This window comes from Cicer arietinum, chromosome 1 (genome assembly GCF_000331145.2).
Source record: "Cicer arietinum cultivar CDC Frontier isolate Library 1 chromosome 1, Cicar.CDCFrontier_v2.0, whole genome shotgun sequence".
Taxonomy (NCBI): domain Eukaryota; kingdom Viridiplantae; phylum Streptophyta; class Magnoliopsida; order Fabales; family Fabaceae; genus Cicer; species Cicer arietinum.
The window spans coordinates 6,696,844-6,717,499 of NC_021160.2; the positions used below are offsets into that span (position 1 = coordinate 6,696,844).

General features: G+C 27.5%; 2 protein-coding genes across 2 annotated transcripts; both read left to right on the forward strand.

Moving 5' to 3' along the window:
- Positions 1-7,615: 7,615 nt before the first annotated feature.
- Positions 7,616-11,592, forward strand: LOC101502481 (probable galacturonosyltransferase 4). Its single transcript, XM_004486328.4, has 9 exons — positions 7,616-8,023; positions 8,136-8,170; positions 8,315-8,359; positions 8,520-8,601; positions 8,876-9,096; positions 9,244-9,527; positions 9,649-10,006; positions 10,227-10,802; positions 11,076-11,592. The coding sequence occupies exons 1-9, from the start codon at positions 7,918-7,920 to the stop codon at positions 11,349-11,351; spliced, it is 1,983 nt and encodes a 660-aa protein (XP_004486385.1). The 5' UTR covers positions 7,616-7,917; the 3' UTR covers positions 11,352-11,592.
- A 924-nt stretch (positions 11,593-12,516) lies between these two features.
- Positions 12,517-16,274, forward strand: LOC101502482 (uncharacterized). Its single transcript, XM_004486498.4, has one exon. The coding sequence runs from the start codon at positions 13,052-13,054 to the stop codon at positions 15,002-15,004; it is 1,953 nt and encodes a 650-aa protein (XP_004486555.2). The 5' UTR covers positions 12,517-13,051; the 3' UTR covers positions 15,005-16,274.
- The last annotated feature ends 4,382 nt before the right edge of the window (positions 16,275-20,656 follow it).

Genomic DNA, 20,656 nt, shown 5'->3' on the forward strand with positions numbered 1-20,656 from the left:
TTATTATTATAATAATTATTAAAAGTTATATAATATTATTAAATTAATTATTTTTATTATTTATAATAATATTTTGTATTTCTTAATGTTATAATTATTTTTAAAATATTTAATAATAATAAATATAATATACCCAATAACAAAATTCAACAACCAAAGAATATATAATATTAAAATACATTATTGAATATATTAAATAATAAAAGTATTTTTATTTTATTAATAGAATTTTCTTTTTATTATTATTATTTTAATTATTATTATTATTCTTTTTATTATTATAATTAGTAAAAAATTATATAATATTATTAAATTAATTATTTTTATTATTTATAAAAAAATTGTATTTTTTAATGTTATAATTACTTTTAAAATATTTAATAATAACAAATATAATATACCTAAGGGCAAAATTGGACAAGCAAAAAAAATAAAATACCTTGTAGGAGGTCGCATCCCCAGGATGCGACCATCTAGTAACTCTGAAATTTTTTTGCTTCAGAAGGTCGCATCCCCAAATTGCGATGAGCAACTGAGGCTAAAAAGTAGGACATTTTAGTATTATTTTTTAAAAGTGGGGCAATCTGGTATTAAAATTTAAAAAAAGGGATATTTGTATTAAAAAAAAAACCCAATAAATAAGGTTGAATTGGATTGAGTTATTGAATCTTATTCAAAATTAAAAAAAAAAAAAAAATGCTCTTTAAAATTGGGTACCTAATAAAATTGGACCTCACCTAGATATACTATATGGCTTGGTTCCATGAGAATTAAATTGTTATTCTTTTTAAGGTTAAATACTTTGTTAGTCCTTATAAAATTTTAACTTTTTAATTTTCATTTATGTAAAATACAAATAAAAATTTTAATTTTTATAAAATTATTATATATGCATTTTTAGTTTTTATTTTTAAATGAACATATATTGAATGAATTTATTTCAAGTATATGTACAATAATATAAAATGTTCATCAACAAAAAATAAACTCACAATTAAATTTATAAATATATATTTTTGTTACTTTTATCTTGAGTTTTTTATATTTTTAAATTTATATTTAATTCATTCGAACTTTAAAATATCTAACTTTTTTTTGTAGAGAAGTTTTTAATAATATTCTAAACATATTTACAAAAAACCATTCAAAATTTTTAAATTAAAAGATAATTAATCATAATTTATTTCAGTAGGAACTAAACTTATTTGCTAAAAAAATTTAAAAGGACTAAAAATTGTATTTTTATTTTACATAGATTAAGATTAAAATATTAAAAGTTTATAAAAACTAAAAATATATTTAACAGATTTTATTTAAATGAAGACTTAGTGAAAGCTATTACTTTTTGTCAAATGCTAACAAATATCTAACACTTGTGAGGAATTAAACATAGATATGTTAAAGTTTAAAATTTTGATTTTTTTTTTTTCACATAAAACACCACTTGTATTTTGTTTTTGTGATTTTTTAGGACACTTGTACTTTGGTGGAGACTGTTATTGCAACTTGGTTGATATTTTTATAATTTAATGAATCATGACTTCTAGGTACTTTTATTATTTTTGAATCATGACTTCAGTTATTTTAGTATCTTGTATTTTAGTTTTTTTATACAGTTTTAAACTCTTACAATTTAGGTTACTTTCATGCTTTCAAATATTTTATGATAAAATTTATAACTTTAATATTTATTGTATTTTTTTTATGTCAAAACAATAGTGAAAAAATATTATACAACAATAAAATTGGACAATTTATTTAAGAATCAAATTTAAAATAATTTTTAAAGAATTAGATAATCTAACACTCGACCTTTACTCAATTTTGACTCATTCCAGCCTATAATTTAATATTTTAGTTTATTTTTTAGATTCAAATCAAATTTTTCTACATAATTCAAATTTCGGTTTGGATCAAATTTGACTTAACCTTATTCATGTACAACCTTATACTAATGTTCATTTTTCTAAAAAATTAAAGGTTAAATCTAAAAAAAAAAATATTATAATTCCTTTTGGATTATTTGGAAAAATAATTTTTTTCTTCATTTTATTTCTTTGATTATTTCTTAGTCTTTCTTTCGAGTTTCTCTTAAATCTCCATAATTTCTATTAAAAATAAAATAAAATAAAGATTAAAAATATGATTGGTCTTTATAAATGTGTTTTTTTAATTTTAAACTATGTAATTTTTTTTTTATTTTAGTAAATATTTTTGTTTTGTTTTTTCTCTTTGTTATTTTGTCATAATCTTTGTAAAATTGAATTTTATTTAAATTAGTTTTTATAATTCTTTATATTGCTAATAAATGAATCATTAAAATCAAATGTTATATATATATATATATATATTGAAGAAATCAATTTCACTTAAAACCAATTTTACACGAATTAAAATAGAGTAGAGATTAAAAATCAAACAAAAAAAAAAATATTTTCAAAGATCAAAATCAAACGAAAATTATTACATAAACTAAAACCAAAATACCCACAATTACAATCGCCAATCATATAATTAAACCAAAAAATAAATACATTTGACACTTTTGTGTACCTACCTACACAAATCACTAGCCTTTATTTGCTGGGTTGAGTACTCCATTTAATGGACAACCAAAAGAAAGCATGAACCGAAACTTTTGACTAATCAATCCAATTGGCTTGAAATTAAGAGTTAATTATATTAATTATTCTCTCATTATTGTCAAATAATAATTACTAGTATTAATTATATTAATAACAATAAATATAAAACAAAATATACGATGTGGTTCTCTAAATTACATGAAAATAACATGTTAATATTTATCTTTTTTATGTATGAAGTTAATCTTTTGTTTTATTTATTTATTGTCAAGCTAGTCTTCAGATTTGTTAATGTTTACTGCTCATAATATTCAAAAATAAAACAAAAATAGCTAAATTGAAATCCAAACTTAGCCCAAATTTTTTCAAAGTTTTGATTGCAATAATCGTAAAAATATAAATCTGCAATCAACTTTTAAAATAATAATTAAACCAAAGATAATTTCAGTGAGATATTTTAGAGATCTTGAAATCGAACATAGAATTCTCATAGTCTATATAATGATATCACATAGAAATTTAATATGCTGTCCTTGATCTCATCCATAATAAAAATGATAGTAGAACTTTAAAAATAACTAACTAAAAATTATTATAATGAGATTAGGTTTAAAAATTGTTCAACATTGTAACTTTTACGAACATAAAAACCTAACTTGTACAAAAAAAAAAAAAAAGGCTAATAATGTCTTTTTATATAATTTAAAAGAATTATTAAATGTACAATTTTGTATAAATATAATATTTAAATTTATTATTTTATACATAAGAATAAGAATGTGTGCAATGTTGGGTAGAAAATCCGACTCTATTTGAGGCAGGGATAAAACAGGGTTGACCAAATACATCTTGAGGCCTAAAACAAATTCAAAAAATGAGACTTTCTTTTTTGTAAATAATAATAATGTGTTAGTGAAATTATTATATTATTTTTATTTTTTATTTTTTTAGATGCAATATTCATTATTTATTAATTTATTGTAGTCAAATGTGTTTAACAATTCTTTTACAATTGATATTAAAGCTAACATATTTTATCTTTGTTGGGATATTATTTATCTAAACTAAGATTGTATTAATTTTTTAAAAGATATCAGTAACAAAGAATCATTAACATTATTTTATAAGTTATATATACATTTACAAAAATAATAATTTTTCTTATATAGTATAAGTAAATATGTTAATTGGTGTATCAATTATTTTTTACTTGTATAAGAGACACAATTTTTTGTCAAAAATTAAAGGAAATTTATTTCGTGTATAAATTTATACTCGTGTATTGTATTTTTAATTTGGGAGAAGAGAAAAATAACAAGAATCTCATACAAAAAATCGTCTAAATTTTTTTTTGGCCTTATGCTGAGGTTTTGGTAGCCTTGCCTAAAAAAAATGCAGATTAGTGTATATTGTGTTCTATTGTTATACCTACTCTCAAATTAAGTTAATATTTGATTTTAGTCCTAAAATTTAAAAAGTATCTTTATTTTTCTATTTTTTTAAATGTCTCCTTCTCATTGTTTTATTTAACCTCTATAATATATTTCTCATTTTAACCCATCAATGTAACATATTTTTTCAAGTTAGTCTCCATCATACAATGACTAATACTACTAAAGCCTTAGCCTAATATAAAAATATATTAAATATTATATTTTAGAACATCGAGGAGGAAAAAAATAGTTTTAGACAGACTCAAATTGAAAATTATAATAAATTGAAAGACTGAAAACATAACTAACTCAAAAATTAAAATTAAAAGTTGTATTGAATTGAGATTTTAAAAGACTATTTGTATTTACAAAAATTCAAAAAAATTAAGAATTTAAAGACTTTATAAAATTGTTCAAGATTTTTATAATCAAGATTTTGAAGTTTGAATTTTAATGGATTTATATCATAAACTTTGTACGATTTGAAAATATTTCACAAAATTTATAAAAGTTAGATACCATAAAATAGTTGAATTTTTAATGGATTTTATTCATTTTACAAAATAATTCATCAGTTTTTCATTTGACTACTTTAAGACTTTTTGTAAGTTGTAAGCCTTTTTGATTGAATATTATTATATTTCTATTTTTTTTTTTAAATCCAAGCAATCCCAATTGAATATCACACAACTTATTTTATTTAATTACGTTAAAATATTAATCGAATACAACAAAACTTCTTCATTATAAAAAAAAAAAAAAAGTCTTTTAAAATCCTAATTGAATACACCCATGTGCGCTATAAAAATAAGTAACTTACTGTTTTATTTTCTTTTTTGTCATTTTGATCTTAATTATTTTGTATTGAGAAATATTTATATTCAACGAATGATGAATCATTTTAGGGAACTTAAATTTGAACTTTAAATAAAATGATTCTTATCTAAAATTTATTTATCTCATACACCAACTTTAAATTATCATAATTTTTTTAGGGCGAGAATGTGAAGAAAACAATACTAATTAATGATGTAAAGATAAATAAAATTATAATTTTTTTTATTTATAATAATAAAAAATAAACAATTGTTTTTCAAAATTATTATTCAAAATAATAAAAAAATAAACATTTATTTTATGATGATATTTACGTTTTTTTGTTAAAAAAAAAAAGCAAACTCCTGTAATAAATCATAGTGCAAGAATTCAAATAGTCCCTGTATAGCACCACCACAAATAACACATGAAAATAGGCACGCCCATCTCACACGTCTACTTATGTATATAAGGCAAATTTTTTAATTTTTTGTCTTTTTATTTATTTTTTAAGACGTTTACAAATTTGTCATTTATCTGTTAAGATCTATATTGATAAAAAATAATTAAATTTAATTATTAGGGTTCTTTGAATTCAAAAAATACATCAACATTTATCTTCTTAATTATCATCTCCATCTTTCATCAATATTAAAATAAAATTATGAATTATAATCTTAGATGAACTTGTCAATTACCAGTTTTTAATGACATGTCAACATTTTTTAATGATAATTTTGTAAATATCTTAAAAGATAAATAATCTAAAAAAATATATATAAAGATAAAAGACATAAATATTTGACATAAATAAGATAAAAGGTCTGCAGTAGAATTTATCTATATATTATTATCTGGAAATGACATATATGTCCTGCTCGTACTTTGTTTTATAATTCTTGGAGAGACCCACTTTGTTATTAAGAAACAGTTGAAATAGCACATAAAGGTCGAAGCAAAATAAAGCATAAGTTAGTGATACAAGCAAATTCATCAAATGTAAATAAGAGTAATACAAGTAAATTCATCCTAATTTGAGATATTTTTCATCCATAATCTGATATCAAAACTAGTTAAAAGAGCAAAAAAAATATATCAATTATATATATAAAGATTTTAAAAGTCAATAAAAAATAATCAAATCAAAATCTTTATTATAATTATTAAAGTAATTTTTTTTTACGTATAATTAATAATCAATGTAAGATCTACATTCTTTAATTCAGTTACCTTCGAACAAAAATATTTGATTTAATGAATACAAAAGGAATTGATATCAACTCAGTTAATTCTCAGACAAAAATATTTTATAGTACAAAAAGAAATTGATATCACCAATCAAATAATATATTAACAAATTATATGTAATGAAAGCTGAATTTGGTGTGAAATATTGTAAGTGTTAAATATTTTGGTGATGGACGCGGCAATTACGCGCATACGAGGGGCCAACTAAACTATTCATCACATGTTGCGAAATTTACGAGCACATACAAAATATTTATATTAACATTATGGATTATTTTGAAAACTTAGTCTAAATAATTTTTTACTGTAAAATTATGCGATTATTAAAAAAAATTAACTTGAGTACAAATAAAACTAATTTTAATTATAATTACTTTTAGGTCAATAATTATAATCTGTATTTGATTCACCATCATATATCAATCAAACTTAACAGTGGATCAAATTAATAATGTATTAAGGATAGTCCATCAACATTACCGCACAATGAACCAAATTACTATTTGAGGTCAATCGATCAAATAAAAGTCTTCAAGCAAATAACAATATTTTTAATGGTATTGATTTGTTTCCAAACAATGTATATATAATGATCCATAAATAAATCTTAATTTGTCGTATATGTGAATTTAAATGTAATTATGATAAAAATTAAATATTATTAATAATTTAAAGTTTGTGAGATATAAAAATTAAACTGATGGTATATATAAATCAAATTTTAATAAAAATTATTTCAATTATAATTCAAAATTAATATTGGTGTGAGATATAATTAAATGTTTGTATCATTTAAAAAAAATAAGAGATGATTGTTGATACAAATTAGTTTTATATCAATCTGTAATAATAATTGAGTATTTTATAATTATTTTTAAAATACAGTTCAATTAAACTAATTTTTACATTAGTTAGTTATTATTTATTTACCATAAACGAATTAAATTAATTTTTTTGTTTTGGTATTAAAGTTTTTCCTTTTTGCAGATTTTGCGCGTTTTTTTCTTCTTTGTTCCATTGTTTCCATTTATTATATCATAATCGTTTTAGCAATTATTAATTAAGGAATAAAAGTTGTCGTTTGCAAAATAGTGACACAGCAAAATTACAAAAGAAAACGCAAAAATTCACAAATCAATTTCACAAACTTTATAGATTACATTTCACTGACTTTTTCTTTTTACCCTTCTCTCTCTTCCTCAATCTTTGTTTCTTCTTCTTCTTCTTCCTCTCTCTTGAATTCTCTGTTTCTCACCGTGCTTCTGCATTTTTAACGACAAAGTTACAAACCCATTTAACAAAAATTGCATATTTTGTTCAATGTCTCTCTCTCTCTCTCTCTCTCTCTCTCTCTCTCTCTCTTCAAACTCAATGTAACTGTTTGAGATAATTCCATTTTCCATAACCCTTTTGTCCAAAGCTGAAAACTTTGAACTTTGGAGACAATTTCCAACACACCCACAAGAAAAGATAAAGTGGGTCTTCTTTTTTGTTCCCAAAGTTTCTTTCTTTTTGTTCCTTGTGCTTCTGCATTTTTAACGACAAAGTTACAAACCCATTTAACAAAAATTGCATTTTTTGTTCTATCTCTCTCTCTCTCTCTCTCTCTCTCTCTCTCTCTCTTCAAACTCAATGTAACTGTTTGAGATAATTCCATTTTCCATAACCCTTTTGTCCAAAGCTGAAAACTTTGAACTTTGGAGACAATTTCCAACACACCCACAAGAAAAGATAAAGTGGGTCTTCTTTTTTGTTCCCAAAGTTTCTTTCTTTTTGTTCCTTCAGACACAACAGAATAATAGGATCTGAGAGTTTTTTTTTTTTACAAAGTAGAAATGGTGGGTGTGAGAAACATTGTGTTGTTTTTGCTTTGTATTACTGTTGTTGCTCCTATTGTTCTCTACACTGATCGTCTTAGCTCCTTTGATTCTCCATCCTCAAGTGAGTTTCTCTATTTTAATTTGTCAAAAAATTAAAAAACTTTGTTTTTGACTTTTTGTTATTTATTTTCTGATTATTATTTTGGTTTGTTTGTTTTCAATGTGTTTTGTAGCCAAACAAGAGTTTATTGAAGATGTTACTGCTTTTGTAAGTTGTTAATTAATGTCATTTAAAGATTCTTTGGTTTTCTTTTATTTTCTTTTGTTTTTGTATTAGTAATTGTATGAGTAAGAGTGATAATTAGAGAGATCTTTGAGTTTTTGAATCTTGTTCTTTTGTGTTTTGTGTCAGTCTTTCAGTGCAGCAGACTCTAGCCACTTGAATTTGCTTCCTCAGGTAATGTTCCCTTACTTTTCTATTCTCATTTTTTTATGTATGAATTAATATATCTAAATTTGTATGTATATATTTTTGGGAAGAAATTTTACTTTTATGTGTGCTGAATCTGTGATGATTTTTGATTTATTGCTGAATTTGTCTTATTTTTTGTAAATAGGAAACTTCAACAGTTCTTAAGGAACCTATTGGAGTTGTATATACAAATGAAGACTCAATTAAGAGAAAGAATTTGCCTCAAGGTATTTTGTTAGGATTTCTCCATTGTTCAATTAGATTTAGGTCTTTTTCCACTAAATGGAGATGCATTTTCGGTGTAAAATAGGTTTCTATTGACAACTCATGATATTGCATCATAAACCCATTATGTAACTGCAATATGTTGAATTCTTATTGGGCGTCGGTGTAAAATTAGTTGACACTGACAGTTCATGTTTCTGTTTTCTCCTTCTTTTATGGAGCCACTCTTCTTGAATTTTCATTAATTTCCAACATCATTGTTATGTTGACTTTTAGGTTTGCAATTGGTGGAATCAAGGGAGCACGTGTCTGCCAGGGTATTGTCAACCACAACCGAGGAAGATCAAACTGAAAAGGATAACCTCATCAAACTTGTGACAGATGAAACTAAGCAAGGAAATCAAGGCGGCGATGGAGAAGATGCTATTGATGTTGATGACAATGAAGGGAAACTCGCTAAACCGACTCTTGCTTTTACTCAAGAATCTCTACTTAAGGTTTGTGATGCATTTTCCTCTTGGTTTATATGTATGTTTCTTTGTTCTGTTTGTATCTATTCCTCCTGCATTTTCCTCTAGCGCATATTAACATTCATTACTGCATTTTTTTTGGTTTCATAATTGATTAATTTAATCTCTTTTCAGTCTACGAAGCAGGAACAACAACAAGAAACAGAAACTTCTAGCAGAATAAACAAGGAAAAACCAGTATTATCCGAGATCGATAAGAAAAATGACCAAATAAATGACCAAATACCATCGGATGCTCGGGTACAGCAACTGAAAGATCAACTCATCCAAGCTAAAGTCTACCTTTCCCTTCCAGTAGTTAAAAGCAACCCTCAACTCATTCGAGAGCTTCGTTTAAGGGTTAAAGAAGTTTCACGAATACTTGGGGAGGCAACCAAAGATTCCGATTTACCTAGGAAGTAGGTCGCCTTTATAAAAAAACTGTTATCTGTTATCAAATTGCCCTGTTATGATTCATATAAACTTCTCTGGTGATTGGCAACTTGTTTAGTCTTAATCTATAATTTGTTCTAATGACAGTGCAAAAGAGAGAATGAAGGCAATGGAGCAAACATTGTTGAAAGGAAAGCAAATTCAAGATGATTGTGCTGTTGCTGTGAAGAAGCTTCGGGCTATGATCCATTCAACAGAAGAACAGCTACATGTGCTCAAAAAGCAGACTTTGTTCTTAACACAGTTGACAGCAAAAACACTGCCCAAAGGTCTTCATTGTCTTCCGTTGCGCCTTACAACCGAGTATTATAAGTTGAATTCATCTCAGCAACAGTTCCCCAATGAAGAGAAGTTAGAAGACATTCAATTATACCATTATGCGATATTTTCGGACAACATATTGGCAACTGCTGTTGTCGTGAACTCAACTGTTATCAATGCTAAGGTAAATTTTTTCTACTTTGGTATAGATTTAATGTGATATAGCTAGAATTAATCTGTTTTTACTAATAAAAAAACTTGCTTCTATTTCATTTTTGGCCCGTGTTAGTGAATTTTTTTAAAAGAAAAACAACTATAAGTTTCAATATTCGGCAAACTAACAGTGCTTTTATTTCCTAATGGCATCACTTGTTCATAGTAATATTGTTCAAATGAAATTTCAGGATGCATCAAAACATGTTTTCCACGTTGTTACCGATAGGCTCAATTATGCTGCAATGAGGATGTGGTTTTTGGTGAATCCACCCGGCAAGGCAACCATTCAGGTTCAGAACATTGATGACTTCACATGGTTGAATGCAAGTTACAGCCCTGTTCTTAAGCAGTTGGCTTCCCCAGCTATGATAGATTACTACTTCAAGGCTCATCGTGCAACTTCTGATTCAAACTTGAAGTTTCGGAATCCAAAGTATTTATCTATCTTGAACCATCTCCGTTTCTACCTGCCTGAGGTCTTTCCAAAGCTCAACAAAGTGCTGTTTTTGGATGATGATTTAGTTGTGCAGAAGGATCTGACCGGACTTTGGTCAGTTGACTTGAAAGGCAACGTAAATGGAGCCGTAGAAACTTGTGGAGAAAGTTTCCACCGATTTGATCGGTATCTCAACTTCTCAAATCCTCTTATTGCGAAGAATTTCGACCCACGTGCTTGTGGGTGGGCGTACGGTATGAATGTATTTGATTTAGTGGAATGGAAGAGGCAAAAGATCACAGAGGTGTACCACAACTGGCAGAATCTGGTAAGTGATGCACTTCGATTTACTTTTTAGCTAGTATTCTATAAGATTCAGTGTTGTCAATGGCTGATCGCATAAAATAGTGGTTTGTTCAAATTTCATTATGTTGTAGTGCTATAGCGCCGCTATTTGATAACACTAGTATGATTGATATTTCACATTAACCATATGATTTAAGGGAATTGCTGTTGTATTTCTCTGATTTTGAGATATCATGTTTCTTTCTTGGTTGAGTTGTGAACTGATAATCACTTTTCTACTTCAACTGAAATCCAGAATCATGATAGACAACTGTGGAAGTTAGGAACACTGCCACCAGGTCTCATAACATTCTGGAAACGCACTTTCCCACTGAACCGATCGTGGCACGTTTTGGGTCTTGGCTATAATCCCAACATCAACCAAAAAGATATCGAGCGGTCTGCGGTTATGCACTACAACGGAAACATGAAGCCATGGCTGGAGATAAGTATTCCCAAGTTTCGGAGTTATTGGTCAAAGTATGTCAACTACAATCACGTCTTTTTGCGAGAATGCAACATCAATCCATAGATAGAAGTGACTCATTTTGATATCATTCAAGTTTTTTGATGTCATTCCTAAATGTGTGGCCTTGGTTTTTTAAAGCTTCACAATTCTTTTTTATACACGTTTTTTTGTCATGTTTTATATCACTATTTTTTGAATTTGGCACGTAGAAGATTAAGAGCCAAAGTGCAGAAATAGTAATGTACTTGTAAATGAAATGAAGAGGCTATTATTTTTTAAGTTCTAGATTGTGCCCTTTTCTCAACGCACCTCTTCTGTCTTGTAGTCTCTTCTTCTTCTCTTTGTTGATTTGTACATGTTTGATTTTAAGTTGACACTCTCTTTAACAGTGCTTGGTGCAATAACAATTTTTAAATCATCATAAATCTCTTTTGAATCTGTTTAGCAGCTAAAGTTATTGATATTAAGAGGTTTGAAGGTTGATAAGAATTAATATTTGGACACACCGACAATGCAATTTTAAGTTTTAAATAGAGGAGGGTATGGTAGGGAATGGTTATAAAATAAAATGTTGGTGCTATAGAATAGATACGAGAAAAAGTAGAAGCAAGGTAGCTTTAATTAGACGAGGCATCATGTGCATAACATAATTTGGTGGGGTCCAACTCCTAATTTTGTGTTGGCCAATAGGAGGGACAAGCACAGAAAAAGATAATAAAACAGCACAAAATGGTAGGTACAAAGGAACAACACTTTTGTGAATTGTCATCACGAGGTGGTGGAACCCATTTCTGATCATGTGTGCACAGCCTTCTCTACATGGGAAGATTGTGCCGTTGCAAGTTAAACACCAATTTGGGCCAACTTGGTTTTGGGCTGAAAACTCTTTAATTTGTGAGTTTCTTCTTCTATTTTCATATTTTTTTAAAAATCTTTAATTTTTTGTTTGAATCGATCAATTTAAAGGTGTATGTCTGAATTGACCGATTCAGACATACATTTTATCGAACAACCGTGTGGGAGAAGTTAACATCCTTTAATTTAAGAAGTCACTTAATCCACCACTATGATTCAGAAGTACATATTTAAATAGAAAAAAATTATATTTTTGTTTGAAAGTATACATTTGAATAAAAATAAATCAACTTTTAACTCAAGGATATTTTAGTCTTTTTAAAAATTACACATGTTTCTTTTTAGATACCCAATGCCACATTGATTTTCTTGCATCCCAAACATGCACATTATCTTAAATCTATTATATGTCTCATATTTTTCTTCCTTTTCAATTTCTTCTTGCAACCAAATATATCCTTGATTCAAGCTAACTCATTACATCAATTCCCTTTTTACAATAAAAAAAGAGTGGGCAATTCACTTGGCAGAAAATTAGTAACACTCCCTATTTTTTCTATTACATATAGGTATTTCAAAAGTATATTTTCAAATGAAAAAAATTGTCTGGAAAATTATTTTCGAATGACAAAATATAGCTTTGTAAATAAACTTCCTAAAGAACTAGAAATAGTAATGGATAAAACTTGCCTACAATTTGAATAATCATACTAGGTATTATTTTGCACTTAAAACATCATTGTTAAGATTCTAAAGACAATTGTGAGAGTTATGATAAAACCTTTTTAGTGCAAAATAGCATTACATTCTAAACTTTGATAAGTTTTATTCATTCTCTATTGATTTTTGGTCACTAATATTTATAAGTTGACAAACAAAATATTGATTAAGATTTTGGAAGTGTTTAAATGATAAGAATAAGAATCCACGATTTGAACGTTAGGATGTTTTCACACTTTCAACTCCATTTTCGCTCCCTAATGCATTTCAAAGCCTCAATTTCCACCCACCCAGAAAAAGCTTTATTTGAAACACTTAATTCGGAAGCTCGCAAATGTAATGCGGATATCACGTTTCTGGGACGTCGTGGCAAGCTCAAAGAAGCAAGGAAACTGTTCGACGAAATGCCTCACCGAGATACCGTTTCTTATAACTGTATGATCACTGTTTATCTGAAGAATAAGGATCTACACGAAGCCGAAAAGGTATTCAAAGCAATGCCCCATAGAGACATTGTTGCTGAATCTGCAATGATTGATGGGTATGTTAAAGTTGGGCGCTTGAACGATGCACGTAAGGTGTTTGATAATATGACTGAAAGGAATGCGTTCTCCTGGACCAGTTTGATTTCTGGGTATTTAAGCAGTCGAAGAATTGATGAAGCTTCGACTTTGTTTGATCAAATGCCTGAGAGAAATGTGGTGTCGTGGACTGTAATGGTTTCGGGCTTTGCTCGCAATGGGTTGATGGAACGTGCCAGGAAGTTTTTTGATCTCATGCCTGAAAAGAACACCATAGCTTGGACAGCGATGGTTAAGTCATATCTTGACAATGGCTACTTCAATGAGGCCTATAACCTCTTCCTTGAGATGCCCGAAAGGAATGTTCGTTCTTGGAACATCATGATCTCGGGTTGTTTGAGTGCCAATAGAGTTAATGAGGCTATACATTTATTTGAATCGATGCCAGAGAGGAATCATGTTTCATGGACGGCTATGGTTTCGGGTTTGGCACAAAACAAGATGATTGGGTTTGCGCGGAAGTATTTTGATCTCATGCCTTATAAAGACATTGCTGCATGGTCTGCAATGATCACTGCATACGTGGATGAAGAGTTCGTGGATGAAGCTCGCGAGCTTTTCAACTCGATGCCCGAGAAGAATATTGTGACTTGGAACACGATGATAGATGGTTATTCAAGGAATGGTGATGTTGGGGAGGCCTTAAGGCTCTTTATTTTGATGCTTAGATCTTACTTTAGACCCAATGAAACCACTATGACCAGCGTGATCACTTCCTGTGATGGCATGGTGAAGATCATGCAAGCTCATGCTATGGCCATATCTCTAGGGTTTGAGCAAGACATTTGGCTTGCAAATTCTCTTATTACCTTGTATTCCAAGAGTGGGGATATTTGCTGTTCTAGGCTTGTTTTTGAACAACTAAAATCAAAAGATGTAGTGTCATGGACTGCAATGATAGTAGCCTATGCAAATCACGGACATGGTCATCATGCATTACAGGTATTTGCACGCATGCTAGTATCAGGAATCGAGCCAGACGAGGTCACCTTTATAGGACTCTTATCAGCCTGTAGTCATGCTGGTCTTGTCAACCAAGGTAGGAGAGTGTTTGAATCAATTAAGGGTATTTATAATATAAATCCTAAGGCTGAACACTATTCCTGCCTTGTAGACATTCTAGGTCGAGCTGGACTTGTGGATGAAGCCATGGATGTAGTATCTTCTATCCCTCCTTCTGAGAGGGATGAAGCTGTTCTTGTGGCATTGCTTGGTGCATGCAAGCTTCATGGGGATAGTACTGTAGTAAATTCAATTGGTGAGAAGCTATTAGAGTTAGAATCATCTAGTTCTGGGGGATATGTACTACTAGCTAATACATATGCTGCAGAAGGGCAATGGGTTGAGTTTGCACAAGTGAGGAAAAGAATGAGAGAGAGGAATGTGAAGAAAATTCCAGGATTTAGTCAAATACAAGTAAATTGGAAAAATCATACATTTTTTGTTGGGGAGAGATCTCATCCCCAGGTTGAAGAAATTTACAGATTGTTGAATCTGAATCTTCAACCTTTGATGAAGGAAAATGGTTTTACACTAGATAATATATTCCCTATAGCTTAGTTATCAGTAATTTAAGACTAACCAAAGTTACATCTCACCCAAAAGAATTGTATATTTACCAACACGGTGTAGTACATGTGGTAGATACTTAGGTCCTTTAATTAACCATTTAATCGAGAGTTCAATTCCTGACCGACAATTATGGAAAAATAATATTGAGAGATGTCAATCCCTTAAATAGATTTCAGTTATTTTGAGGGATTAGTTGTTACAATTGTGTGCAAGGATACCTTGGTTTACTAAAAAATATGTTTTATAGTGGGTTACAATGAGTGCCACTGGTTTTTCAACTTACACCAATTCCTTTTAAGAGGGGTGTTTTGGGATCGGAGGAAGACTCTTGTTTTTGGAAATGAATGAGCCACACAAGCGTTGGAAGAGAGAACTAAAAAAAGTTTAAAAGTGAAAGTGTTACTTACCGTTTAGCTCCAAAGTCCAAATGAAATTCAAATAAACAAACCACTTATCATTCAATTCTAATAATAGAATTCCCAAAAGTTGTTGGTGTCACTGTTTCTTTTTTCTTTATCTTTATGTTGTGGTCCAAATAGGAATGACAAGATTCAGAGGTGACCATGACCATGATATCCAAATTACATTATGATTAATAGACTATTAAAAGTGAGGGTGTCAAAACAATTAGAAAATGCCAAAACTATGCCTCTTAAACAACCACATGAAACATACCAACAAAATAGCCACCATAAAAGCAGGCGCTTGTATTAAGGAAGGATAATTCATGAATTGACAGTGATGGCAGCATATTGGAACAAGATTAGATAGTCAAGCTCATAATGCATAGTACTAATATAAGTTCAACCCCTTTATAAAACTTTGATTTGACCAGGTCAAATGTAACTATAGAAGCAAACAATAAGAGATGTTTCTTTTTTGTTGGCTAGCAAGCAACAAGTTTTTGGGGATACAAGGAACCTTTCCCCTTTACCTTCTTTTGATAAGCAAGAGGTTCACCAATAACTTCTCTTATGTCATTCACAAAAGGATAGATTCCATAAGTTCTCACTGCTGTCTTTATTTTCCTTTGGTGCATATATCCTTTTCTAGCTCAACTAGGACAACTTGCTTTTAAGAAAACTATCCACTTTTGATAAATTAATTTAATTTGAAAAGTTTCAAGAAATCCTCTGAAATTAGACCGACAAACAATCTTTTACCACTTTGTAATTAATAATAGAGTTAAATAAGTTTTTACTATCTATAAATATCAATATTTTGTTTTTTTGTTATTATAAAAATTTCGTCGATTTTTAGTTCTTAAAATTATTTGTTTTTATTTTGACCTTTAATTTTAATCTAAATATTGTGTATTTTTTAATAATTTTTTTTAGCAATATTAGGACATATTTAACAATCTTCATATAAAAATTTATAATTTTTTAACAAATAATAAATTAAATATATATTTTTTAAGTTTTTGATGTTTGAAAGTTTATATTCAACTTATCGCTAGTTAAAAAAATTTAAATTTTTGTTGAAAAATTTCTTATAATATTTAAACATTAGCACAAAAATTATTTAAAAATAGAATGTGACACAATAGTTATATTAAAATTAGAGACTACAAATAACAACGAAAAATTGTAAGAGACTAAAAATTGATGATTTTTTTTATAAAAATTAAAAATAAAATTGTAAAATTTTATAGAGATTAAAAACTTATTTAATTATAAATAATAATACGTAAATATTATCAAAAAAAATTTATATATTTGATTTAATATAAATTTTTTTGACTTATTTTTATTTTATATTTTATTTTAAAACGAATATCATGTACTTTAAGTTATCTTAGTATAAGCTCATGAAAAATAGGTTTATTCGGACAAAAATATTATTATATATTATTAAATAAATATTTTTTTTATATAATTATTATGTATACATTATTCTTTTAATAAAAAAGGTAATAAAATTAAACTATTTAATAAAGAAATTGTAAGATATTTTTATAAGCTAGTTTGCACAACATTAATATTTATTGACATATATAACTTTTCATAAATTCTTTCAAGTGTTTGCGCAAGTGATTATGAATACTTATAAGATAACTCCAAATATATTATTTCAAACCATGTTTTAAATATTAATCGACATCATCCCTCGCACGCAATTGTAATATTCTTTTATTATAATGTAATAATTATATTATGTTATTGTTAAATAAAATCTTAATTTATTTTAGTTAATCAGTTTGTGTATGTCAATATCCAGTTAATCATTAACACTGAATCTGGATTAAAATTAGCATATCCACCTTAGACAACTCATGTAGACATCAAATTATAGATTTTTGGTTTTCTACCATTTGTCTGCTTATTATATGTCTATGTCTAGAATGAAGCATGTGAACGAAGACATCACCTACCTAAATATTCCAAATAACTCATAGACATAAAAAAGAATTTGATAATAATGTTTTAATGACAAAAACTTGCTATGTTCATGGAATATGTTCATGCCTCATCACAATCATTTCTCCTAGTGTTATTTCTTAATTGCTTGCTTAAATTGTGACCTATTTGAATTAGTTAATTACTCGAATAATAATCCTACAATTGGGTATTGTGATTCCAAACTCTTCTAAATCCTTCTATCTAGTTGGATATATTTTGTCTTCAGGTGATGCTAGAATCTATTTTTCAAACTTGTTGCAGTTGAATTTGGACCGTGTTACATTATTTATGCTGCTCAATTTTTTTGCTCAATTTTTTTGTTCATTGTCAATTAACAATCAATTAAACATCATTTTGTGTGTTGAATTGAAAGTAGTAAATAATAAAGTTAATTTAAAATTTTGGATGATAAGTTTCAATTATAATTGATGGTAAGGATTGATCAGATGAATTATGTAATAATAATACTACCTGTAGCATAAAATAATACTACCATTGCCTAAAAGTGTAATTTTTTTTCTTACATTTGTGATACATATCAATTATACTTTATTTATTTATTTGGTGACTTGAATAGCTATGGTATGGTATTCATCTTATAGGAAGATAGGTTACTACATAACCTAATATGTAGGTAATTTGGGGCCCTCTTCTTTATGAAATTTTGGGACAATAAAAAGAGATTTAAAAAGGAAAAATAAAAAGGAAAAGAATAAGACAAGGAAATAAAGAAAATTTGAAAAAAACAGCAACAAGCTCAAAAAAGCACATGAAGCTACTATGCTACATAATAATCTCTTTTGAGTTGCCTCTCTTATTTTTATTTTATTTTCTCACAACACAACACTATGCTTGTATATATGATCACATAAATCACTAATTTTTTTTTTTCATTTTGTAATTCAAAATATAGAAAAATTTATAACTATCGAAAGGCATTGGTAAATCAAATGCCTCAGTCTCAAAATTATATAGCGTTCAACAATAATTTATCATATCATATTAGTTTATCAAACATTGAATTGAGACATGATATGATAAATATGTCTTATTGTTAGAACAATAACACAATATTAAAAGAATAAAGATAGATATTGCAAATAGAAACGAAAGACGCTTGGTAACAAAGTTCGACCAATGATGCATACATCTATGACTATAAAAACAATTGTAGTTTTATATTATTAGATGAATGTATTCGAGTTTTAAAATTGTCAGTGGTATTTAAATATCACGGTTCATATTACTACTATATCTCTTACTCGAACTGCATAGGACTATCGCCCCCACACATTCGAATCAGGGAGCTTCACTGCACTAGCTTAACCTCCCGCCTTCAATCTCCTTTTATACTGCATATGAGTCATATTCAACATATGTTGTGTCTCTTATCTTGTCTATCAAATAAATTCTAAAAGTGTTTGTATAAAATTCTACCTATGATATAGAGGAAAAACTCAATTTAGAGGGTATTAATAGTTCATTTATTTATAAATAGTTGAAATTATTTATTTACCTTTTAAAACTTAAAGGAGTTTATTCAAGAAAAATACTAAATTCCCTAATTAATTTTTTTGACAAGAATAAAATTTACTTTCATTTCATAAAAAGTAAAATGTTTAATACATATACAAATATAACGATAACAATTAGGGTTAAAATGTATATGTAACTATCTTTGTTAAGATGTAAGCGACTAATTTGTTTTTCTTTGGAAGAACTCAACATTAGGGTATTTAAAATAAAGATTAAATAAAATTCTACAGTTATCTAAATAACATCAAATTTGAAAAGAATAAAAAAAAAAAAAAAAGACGATGAATGAAAACTATCTACAATGATTTTGGCATCCAACTAAAAAATAACCTGACATCTAGCTTTATAATCCAAAAACAAATTTGATATAGACCAAAAGCTTTTTCTTCATGAATGGATAATCGAGACGAAGAACAATTTATTTTTTTACAGATATAAAAGCTCTATTTCTATCTCTTAAACATAAATCAATGTCAACAACATTTTAATTTATGAGAAAGAGACAGAAAAATTGCATTTAAAAAAATCAGAAGGCGGTTTAAACCACCAATCTCTATTTGAAGCTAAAGTGTTAGAATTACATTTATGATTTTCTCCACGAATTTTATTTGAATTTTTTTAAACATCATCCCAATTTTTAAAGTAGCAGTATGCCCGGCTATAAATTAATTACTAATAATTAAATTAAATACTAATGCAGCTAGCATCAAATTACTAATTACCACGTTACAATTTAGTCCAAAGTTTTCCACCAATAAAAATCCATTTGATATCTAACCTAAAAAAAGCTAAAATAAGAGCATATACTGCCATGTTAAATGTGACCCTCAGCTACAAAAGGAGTAAGGACAAGAATAAAAGAAAAAAAAGATTTATATGATAAATCATGCGTTTATTATGATGAGAAAAATAAAATACAGTCAATGCAAGAAAAGCAATTTAGCGCTAACCCACTGGTCTTTTTATGTATTTATTTATTTATAATTTTGTGGTACTCATCTTTTCTTTTTATTAATTAACATACTAAAAGAAAAAGAAGAAGAAAAAAAAAAAGCGAAAGAATTGAAGCTAACAAAGAATGATTGCTGAACTTTTCAAATTCAAAATAAAACGGTAATTTCCCCACCTTTTGGAACATCCTTTTGACCTTTTTCTTTATTCATTTTACCCTCCACTCCCAATGCTTTTTGTTTTCATTTCAATCCTGCCACAACATAGACATGATTTTCACTCTTTGGTGCAACTGTTTTTGAATGAGAAAAAAATTTAAAATAAATGTTAAATTAATTTTGTGTGAAAATACTTTCTATTTATAATTTTTAAGGTTTCATTTATTTAATAAAAATATTTTAATTTTTTTTATTTTTTTTAAATGTCTGATAATTTTATTTTGGTGATATAATTTTAAAATAAATTATTGATAATAAATATATTTTTTTAATATTTTTATCATTTTAAAATCGTACAACGAAGTTGAGTCTAGTGGACTCGTTAAACTCTCACATAATAAGGAGTTCAAATTTATTTTTTTTTTAAAATATCTATATTTAGTGTCACACACATCAAATTCGATTAACTCCATGGAAAAATTTATTGAAAAAAAAACTCATTGATAATTGTACTAAAAAAGCTATAAATATTTACTTCAAAAGTCTATGAATTTATTAATAATTAATAAAATAAACACAATAATTTTAAGAAT

Bases quoted from the DNA above. Each gene is read 5' to 3' on its own strand.
- LOC101502482 (XM_004486498.4), top strand. From the start codon at position 13,052: ATGATAAGAATAAGAATCCACGATTTGAACGTTAGGATGTTTTCACAC.
- LOC101502481 (XM_004486328.4), top strand. From the start codon at position 7,918: ATGGTGGGTGTGAGAAACATTGTGTTGTTTTTGCTTTGTATTACTGTT. The intron at 9,097-9,243 runs GTTTGTGATGCA...ATCTCTTTTCAG, and splicing joins CTCAAGAATCTCTACTTAAG to TCTACGAAGCAGGAACAACA. The intron at 9,528-9,648 runs GTAGGTCGCCTT...TTCTAATGACAG, and splicing joins GATTCCGATTTACCTAGGAA to TGCAAAAGAGAGAATGAAGG.